Genomic DNA, 10177 nt, shown 5'->3' on the forward strand with positions numbered 1-10177 from the left:
ATGGAGATGAAAAGAAAAACAAAAATTTAGGATCATATCCGCTATGTATAACTGTTCGTGATTTCAATATGGAATTGAGTATCACCAATGAGAACACAGTTGTAGGTTTGTGCTGTTACATTTTCTATCAAATTCTGGTTGTATGTCAATGTCCTACACTTTATCTACATTTTATCTACAAATAAACTACATCTCGGAGTAAATATATATATTAGTATGGATTTTCATAATATCTATAAAATTTCTACATTTATTCTACAATAAAACTACATATCATTTGAAAAATTAATATGAAATACAGAATTTCAATGTTTCTACAAACTATCTACAAAATTTCTACAAACTGTTCATAACAGTATTTATCTTTATTTTCATGCAGGTTCGTCTGGAACACTAAAGTTACTTGATATGCCAACATCTCCCGTTATAGAAGAATATGAAAGTATAATAATAATAGATAGTACATCAAGTTTTATTGAAGTAGGACAAGTATACCAAAACAAGCAAATAATTGCAATTGCAATGAAGCACTATTCTGTCATGCACAAGTTCCAATTCAGGGTTAAAAGATCTAGTGCTAGAAGGTATGAGCATATGAATGGTCAAAGATCATTATGTTTTTAATTTTGTAGTTTATTTATAATTTTTTACTTCTTCAGTTTTTTCTTGTGATAATGTTTATTAGTATTGTAGATGAATTGTAGTTTTGTTATATATAAATTGTATAATGTGATCGTTTAAGCTAAAACAATCTTTTTCTTTTAAAATCTACATTTTAAACCAATGTTTAAATTGTATTTATTTTGTAGCTACTGGCAGATATGTGTTGGTGAAAACTGTACATGGCACTTCAAGGCAACTAGCATAAATGTTTCTGCAATGTTCAAGGTCAGAAATTTCAACAACCAGCACACATGCTCTTTAATGGACAAAACATTCATACAACGCAAACCTACTGCCATGGTAGTTGGTAGCATGGTTATTCCAAAATATTGTGATCCTAAGACAATTTACACACTAAAAGACATACAAAGTGACAAGTTGTCTGAACACGGCGTGAATTTAACCTACATGCAAGCTTGGAGAGCAAAGAAAAAGGATTTACAGTTTTTGAGAGGTCATCCTGCTGACTCCTACAGCAAATTGCCTAGTTATTTGTATATTCTGAAGAAAACTTATCCGGGGTCTGTAGTTAAATTGAAGAAGACGGACGATGACTGCTTCTTGTATGTATTTGTTGCGATTTGTATGTCAATCAGTGGTTGGGAATATTGTAGGCCAGTTGTAGTAGTCGATGGAACCTTCTTAAAGTTAGCATACAGAGGAATAATGCTAACAACTAGTACAATGGATGCAGCATGTATTGAAGTTTTATTATAGAAATATTATAGCTTGTAGATTTATTGTAGATATATTGTAGATATATTGTAGAAAAGTTTTAGTTTGTATGTATATGTCTTCTTCTGCATTTTTCCTGCAGCCAATTAATTGCTTTTTGCCACATAATGTAGGTATCATATTACCATTGGCATATGCTGTTGTTGATTCAGAAAATGATGCATCATGGAAGTGGTTTTTTGAGAAATTCAAACATGCATATGGTGAAAGACCAAATATGTGTGTTGTTTCAAATCGGAATGAGAGTATCTTGAAGGCAACATCTATTGTTTATCCCGACATGCCACATTATTCTTGCATGTGGCATATTTGGACAAATATACGGGCAAAGTTCAAGAAGGGACATCTAAAGTTAAGCGAATTGTACTTTGCCATGGCACGGTCATACACGCTTGATGAATTTAATGAAAGGATGTCAAATATTGAAGAGATTGACCCACGTGTTAAAGAATACTTATACGATATTAGCTATCATAGATGGTCTCGAGTACATGCTACGGTGAACAGAACTTGGACTATGACATCAAACATTGCAGAGTCGTTGAATGTTGTAACAAAATATGCAAGAGAGCTGCCGATAGTAGAACTATTAGAGTATATGAGGACCCTTCTTGAACGTTGGAAGAAGGAAAAATTATTGAAAGCAAAGGGTACATTCACATACCTTGGGTTTAAATTCAACAAAGAGATGGATGACAACAAAACATTGTCGCACAAGCTTAGAGTAAAATCTAATTATTTATTGAATCAAACTAATTTATATAGGACAATGTAGATAATTTCTAGATATTTTGCATTTAACCATATATGAATTGTTTTTTTTTTGTTTGTAATGTAATCGTAGGTGAGGGCTTGAACAGACTACATCCATATAGTACTAGATGGTCTAAGGCGCTATATTATTTGTCTTGAAAATAAGAGATGTAGTTGTGGGCAATTCCAACTTGATGAACTTCCTTGTCCACATGCTTTGGTTGCTTTAAGACACAGGGATGAGTCTTTTGAACAATATTGTTCTCCTTATTACACAAGGGAGAACCTCTTGCGTTCTTATGAAATACCAATAAATCCCCTGCCTAATGAAAGCAAATGGAATTTGCCACAACATATATCTAATGAAGTAGTAAATCCACCTACAGGAGGGAAAAGGCAGTCAGGAAGACCTCAAAAAGAAAGATACAAAACATATGATGAAATAAATTCAAAGAAGTACAAGGTTTCATGTGGCAACTGCGGAGGAGAAAGGCATAACAAAAGATCTTGAAGAATACACCCAAAAAGAAATAAAATTTTATGTAGTTAACAGAATATTTCATAAAAATTATTGGTGAGTTCAGGATAACAGAATTTGATGTGTAATTGTTGAGGTTTTTTAAGATCATAATGTAGTTAGTTATAATTTTTCTGTATTGAGATAATACTTTCATAGAGTGATTTGTTTGTGAATAGTTTCTATATATATAATCTACCACTTATTTACTATCTTTAGCATCCTTTACATACTTGTTAATGTTTTTTTTGCAATTTATCTAGAATATAACTACAAAAAAATTACATTAACTAGAATTTACAGAGTAACTACATTATAAATCAGTAGGAAAGGAGTTATATACTAAAATATTATAGATCAAGTACTGTTTATGTTCAACAAATGACTATAAAAGAAACAAAACACATTGTTAAATATTTTCTACAAATTATCTACAAAGACAACTACAAAAAAATTACAATAGCTGGAGCTGACATAATAGCTAGATTATAATTCATCTAGAAAGAAGTTATATTCTAAAAATAATGTAGATCAGGTACTTTTTACATTCAACAAATTGAATGTAAAAGCAACAAAATGTTTAGTTACTGATTTTTACACTTTATTTACATAAAACAACAAAATAACTACATATTTTTGCGTTGACAGAATAACTGTATAAAAATTCAGTTGGAAAGGATTTATATGCTAAAATAATGAAGATCAAGTACTGTAAACATTCAATACGTGAATATAAAACCAACAGAATATTTCCATTTGAACTACTATACTGGATAAGAAAAAAAAACAAAGGCTACTATAATTGTAGCGCAAGTCTGCTACAATTAAAACACAACAATATTGTTCAAAAACTTGTCTACCATCTTTCTTCTAAACTGGCATCAACTAAACAATTGTACCACATGTTCAATACAAAATATTACAACTACTTCTTCTTCCTCTGGACTCGTGTTTTCTCATTCAAAGTTGGTTCACCTTTTCTCCTTGCCAATTTGCCTGTCACATCACTTTCACTAATTGTCTCATGCTCCTGCTTCTTTCTCGCATAGTCCCAAAGTAGTGCTCCATAGCGTCTACGATGTTTGTCAATATCAGAAAGGTCTTCTGCTGGAATTGATAACTCTCCAAGACTAACATACTCTGCAAAGGCAGCAACAAATACACCACAATCACTGCAAAGATAAAAAAATGTTAATATTTACCAAACGATTAGAAAAAAAAGGTTAAATGAATAGAAAGAAAGAAGATTTTTGTTACAGTGATCCTTCTTTTTGCTGTGGTATCTCTCTGACGATCCACTGAATGTTAAGAGGGTCGGTAACAGCTTTCTCAACGTATGCCTTTGTATTCTTGAAGTTGATGTCTTTATGCTTCCCATAAAATCGGTGCATGACAAATACAAAGGAATAATAACAGAAAACTTGTCGACACAAGATTCAACAATAGGGTGATTGCGTGAAGAGATCATGGAATCATACGCATAAAGTTGCATGTCTGCAATGTCAAAAACAACCAACACCCAATGAAATTTTTCTACAATGTTGACGGGCATGATAACATAATCAACTTCATCCCATGCAATATTTTCCAGTAGTATATACCCCAATATATATTCTGCTACAACGTCCTGGGGTTTGACAACAGAAAACTTCTTTTCTTGAGGAGAATTTTGGAACTTTTCGTAAATTTGATCAATCCTAGTCTTGAACAAACAATTGTTGTAGTAAACCTGGTCTTGTTGTGGGGGCCATACATGCCTCTTTTCCTCAAGTAATACATTATAACATTAATGTGTTGCAACAAAAATAGATCGCACTCATACTAAAATTTATCTTCAAATAATCTACACAAAACTACAAAATTACTACAATTCATCTACAATCAGAATACAAATTATCTACAATCAGAATACAAATTACCTACAAATTATCTACAAATCAAATACATTGAATCTTACCGAGTCATTGAGACTTGTCCGAGTTGTGCCAGGGAAAAGAACCACTCCTTCTTGTCAACCTTTTTCACTCTAAGATCTAACCATGGCTTAATTTGGTTACCCTTTATAGAGTACGGAGCCTTATTCCTATATAAACAAATAGAAATTAAAATTAAATTGTTGAATGAAGTGGATGTGTAAAAGATGAATACTGGAATAAAAGTATAGACCTTCCTCCTATATAAACTAACCTGTGTCGGTACCGTGGTATAACCACTTGTGGAATTGATCCAACAACTCAGGATCTACATTTTGACCAATAACACTAGTAAATGGGTGCTTGAGGTGAAAAATTTGAGGTTCAACCGAGGTGCTGCCACCAGAATTGTATAAAGGGAGAAATGGTAATCGGGCATGCTTTCCCGGCTACCTTGTTCTACCTTGATGCACGGGTATTGTTTCATCTTGTATAAGCTCGCCGAACTTAACCAACTGGGAGAAGTTATCAGGTAGCTCAAAATCATCAAGTGTAACCTCCTTCTTCTCATCTCTAGAGTCCTCTGAATCACCTACATTCACATACTCTGCCTCTTCACCTACATTTTCATCTTCCTCATTCTGCTGTTCTCTTTGAGCTGCTACTGTCACTCCGTGAATTGGAGATTGTGCATGCACATCTTCCCTCTCTGTAACACCATGTATATCTAGCTTAATAGAATGGTAAAAATATTGAAACATAAAGCAAATATCTCTGAATACGATTTCATACCTACATTCTCTTCATCAACTACACCTTCAAAATGTGTATATAAATCAATACGTGCTGGATGATTTTCTTGACCAAGTGCACCTTCAACATGTTCTATTTTTTTCATTAGAAATGTAAAATCATACTGGATAGTACTGGCTTAACATTTTAAGAAGATATGTAGGTGTGTTATAAGATCTACATAAATCTGTAGAGCTGTGTTAATATGTTGTATTTATTTATACATAATTTGTATATATGATGTAGACAAATTGTAAATATTTTGTAGATAACTTGCAGATATTTTGTAGAAATTATAGATAAAGTGGAGTTATTTTGTATATACCTGTTTTGCTGGTGCTGGCCTACAATGGTTTTTCACTAGTGAACTGAAATTGCTGATTGTTCTCGTCTTTTGGTTGGTCAGTATTTTTGGTTGAACTCCCAGCAAACTAAAAGTTTTATATTAGTTAGGATATATATTTTAGAGGTGACATAAATAGTTTTGTTAATATGAATAAAATTCAAATGTTACCTTTGCATCAACTTGATCATTTGGACTGTTTATCACCTGTAAAACAGTCTTGACTGACTCATTTATTAGCACTCGAAGGCTACCTAGTTCTTCAAAGACATCTTTCCTAAAATCTTCAAGCTTTTCATCGACCTACATATTAAAAAATACATAGTTAACTTCACAATATGTCTTAACATACATTAAAGAACAGATGCACTATTATGTATACATCACAATGTTGTTTAGGAATACATGTTACCTTCTCAAGACCTCTTTTTAACTTTCTTATTTTACGAAGAATAGACTCTTTGTCCTCTTTTCCAATTGATTCTTTGGGTTCCAATGGAGGAGCATCAACTTTGGGATCCTGAGAAACATGTTCAACCTTTTCAATTATGTAGTCAACTTTATCAGACAAAGACATCACTGAAAGCTCTTCAGGTGATTTATTTATGTTGGTGAACTGAATGAGGAAAAAAAATTAGCTTGATTAAGGCAAAGTATGTATACAAATTGTAGATATTTTGTAGGTAAATTTTATAATCATAAATAAAAACCCTTTACCTTTATCCATTCAGGCTTGATCATTCTGTCTTCAATTGCAGCTAACCAAATCTAACCCTTACTAGCTGACCAGTTAAGTATGCGAGGGATTGAATTAGAAATCCTTGTAGCTATATCAGTATTGACGAAGGAGCAACACTCATACAACCATACTTGCATGGCTAGTGGTAATCCTCGAATGAGATAAGAATGAACGAAAGGATTTAGCCTGTGCCTAACTAATTCAATCAACTGTCTGTAAGACTGAATACCCTATGGAAATGTCTCGTACTGACCAGATTCCACCAAATAAAACCTAAAATGATTTACCTACCCAATACGGTCTCTCTCTGAAGGACAAATGAAGAATTCTATGAGATATAGAATACATAACTTTACTGCATCCTCATCATTAACCCAGATTTTGTTGGTTATAATCTATTTTAGGTATGTATTCTCCACTTTTACCTTGTTTGGAAAGTAGCTGCTCATTATCTTACTGACATAATTAGGAGTGTAACCAAAGTCTGTCACCTCGGTATGACATCTAAGACCAGTTATTAATGAAAACTTTCTCAATTCAAAATTTAACCTCTCACCTTTTAACTCAGCTGAAAAATAGGAAGCATCAGATGAATTTAATTCATACTTCATAAGAAAATGAATAGCTTAATTTGGCATGCATAAATTAGGAAATGACAGTAAATAACCAAAGCATGTCTTCTCGAATAACTTCAAATCATTTGGAGATAAAACCTCTTTAATTTGGCTAGGAATGCTAGGATCACATAATGTCTGGAATCTAAGCACCCCATAATCAACATTATGGGATGCAAAAAAATGTCCATTATGCACAAAATATAAATAATCTCACATTAATACAGTGCTTAAAAACATAGATACATTTGCAATTTATCTACAAAATAACTTCAAAAAATATACAAAATATCAACAATTTTAAACAAATCAATAAAGCTACAATTAATCTTCAAAATGAATAAAAATAATCTCAAATTAATTCAGTGCTTAAAAAATATAGATACATTTGCAATTTATATACAAAATTCCTACAAAAAATTTACAAACCAGAAAAAACACTTATGTAGATTTTTAACAACTAAAACAAACGAAATAACTAGTGAAGAAATTACTAAATTCTTACATTTACCAATGACTGTTTTCAAACATTTTTAGGAGATTTAACACTAGGGGCTTTTTTGAATTTTTCTTCTTTTTGGGAGTTTTTGAACTGGAAAACACCTTCGCTTTCTTTCCAGGTTTACTGATAGGCACATCTTCTACAAAATCATCATTGAACACTATCTCTTTTCGTTTCCTTTCTGCTTGTTTGATTGGCATCAAAGATTCTCCAGCATCGAAATCATGTTTTTGTTTAGTTATAGCTTCAGCCCTGATTTGACGCGGAGAAAGACTATGCTTCTAATCTACAATTGCATGTGCAGATTTTCCTTGCTTTTTGGGTGAATGTGGTGATAATACACCCAAATCGAAAGAAGGTATATCAGTTTCTCTAGCTTTTTTAGGGCTGTAATTTGAAAGTTTATTCTTCTTCATTGATAAAATTTGAAACTGAAGGTAAATGTGTGTATGAACTTTGAAGATTTGACTTCAATTTTGACAGGTTGTAGAAGAAAAAACTTGAAATTGGACGTTAATGGTGGGGTTACATATGTTTCTCTAGTTTTAATAGAGGAAATAATGGGTTTGAAACGTGGGTGTGGGGTGATACGTGGGTGAGGGTGTGGGTTTGGGAGAGAGAAACGTAGGGGGGGATTTGGAGGAATATACGGTACAATTAATGTATCATTACTACACATAATGGTATATAAATGGTAATTAGGTATACTAAATGTAATTATAGTAAACCTTAAACATTGAGGGTAATATAGTTTACTGTATGGCATAGGAATGTAAAAATTCCTTAAAATAGTCCGCAATTTACTACTTGTCGTAGTTTATTACTCTTAAAAAATTTCTAGTCGTTCCTAGTACATCTATCAGAAAATCTAATAGTTATGGAAGCAATATTATTATTGTTGAGCTTGAAGATCTCAAAGCTAAAACTCGAAATCAGAAAAATATTGTAATTCGAAGTGAGTGTTCAAAAATCTTGTTGATAACACATATGTGAAACTTATACTAAATTTTGAGCTCCATTAGAGCTAATTTATATGGTGCGAAAGTTCAAAGGCATATTCGACGAAGAACATGAACGAAGATGAGTTGTGAAAGTACAGAACTAAGAAGTAAACTATTTCTCCGGGAAGAATCACTTTTTCTATCGGTGCACGTTAGGTGCTAACTAACCTGCGCCTTCACCGAAAATGGGAGGAAGAGGGAGATCAAAGAAAAACACCAGCAAAACATCAGTGGTAGAACGGAAACTAACAGATATCATCACGCGAGAGCAAGAAAAATAAAATGCAAAAGCTAAAGAGAAAATGCAAGAGGAAGATCTAGCTCTGGAAAGTGATAATGACCTAAATTGGCCATATCTGAGTAGCAATCGAACTAAATTAGCAACACTGATGAGCCCAGTCACTCAATTGACGCCTAAAGTGAACTCGGGAATGAAAGGACTAGCTGTATCGACGACCTAAATTGGTGGTGCGAGTACGAGCAAAGCATAGAGCAATGGAACAGTAAATACAAACTTGCCAAAGGAACAGAGCAATGGAACAGTAAATGCTGAAATCCACACTGAGAAACACATGCATAAGAAGAAAGCAGTACATATTGGAAATGGGGGAAGATCCTAGGCAGGTTTGTTCCATGAAAACAAATTTGTAGCAAAGGGATGAACTTATCATACATTCCACCGGTGATACAGGACGAGAAAGTTGCAGTGCAATTATTGTAAGAGGACATAACAGAGGAAAATCAAAAGTGGAACCGAGCAATAATCATGTACGTGGTTGGAAATACTCCAACTATTGGGGCAATTGAACGATTCATAGCAGGCCAGTGAAGTAAGGCGAGAAAACCTAAGGTACTCTTTCATAATGATGAGTATTTCACAATTTTGATGAATGACTGTGAAGAGAGGGATGAAGTGTTAATGAATGATCTGTATACTATTAATAGCAAACCAATCATACTTAGGCCATGGACAGAAGGATTTGATTTCAATGAGGAAGTACTTAAAACAATTCCTTTATTGGTCAAATTCCCCAAGCTACCACTGAACTATTGGAGTAACCATGTCCTAAGCAAAATTGGGAGTGGTCTGGGAAAGCCCTTATATGCTGATGCATGTACTACATTGGCTGATAGAGTCTCATATGCTAGGGTGTTAATTGAAATGGATATTACTAGGATAATACCAGGATCAATTAAATTATATGACCCCAAGGGAAAGGTGATTGAACAGATGATACAATATGATCGGAAGCCTCAATTCCATCAGACATGCTGTCAAATAGGCCATTCATGTAGAGACCAAAAGAAGCAGAACCAGGAAGGTAGACAACAAAGAGTTCTAGAGTAGAAGTAAAAACAAGAATGAAGAATAGTGAGGATGCTTGATCCTAAGGTGGATAAAATTAATGCACATGGTAGATTTTTGGAGCAAATGGAATCAGAAGGTGATGAGGTGTTGTTCAAGCAAAAAAATGAAGAACAATGGCAACTGGCTAAAGGAAAGTCTGCAATAAAAAAGAATATGGGAGCTATAAGTGAGAATGAAGTAAACATTGGCAATGTTTTCAAAGCTCTGGTTGATACATCACAGAAGATTGTGCAACT

The 10177-nt window shown here is 33.3% G+C and overlaps 2 protein-coding genes across 2 annotated transcripts; both read left to right on the top strand.

Moving 5' to 3' along the window:
• Positions 1–522: 522 nt before the first annotated feature.
• On the top strand, positions 523–2662 carry LOC107763282 (uncharacterized). Its single transcript, XM_016581757.1, has 4 exons — positions 523–584; positions 810–1360; positions 1512–2048; positions 2259–2662. The coding sequence occupies exons 1-4, from the start codon at positions 523–525 to the stop codon at positions 2660–2662; spliced, it is 1554 nt and encodes a 517-aa protein (XP_016437243.1).
• Positions 2663–9458: 6796 nt separating this feature from the next.
• On the top strand, positions 9459–9920 carry LOC142163832 (uncharacterized). The gene has a single exon (XM_075220976.1). The coding sequence runs from the start codon at positions 9459–9461 to the stop codon at positions 9918–9920; it is 462 nt and encodes a 153-aa protein (XP_075077077.1).
• Positions 9921–10177: the final 257 nt, after the last annotated feature.

The sequence above is a fragment of the Nicotiana tabacum genome, chromosome 1, assembly GCF_000715075.1.
Source record: "Nicotiana tabacum cultivar K326 chromosome 1, ASM71507v2, whole genome shotgun sequence".
NCBI lineage: Eukaryota > Viridiplantae > Streptophyta > Magnoliopsida > Solanales > Solanaceae > Nicotiana > Nicotiana tabacum.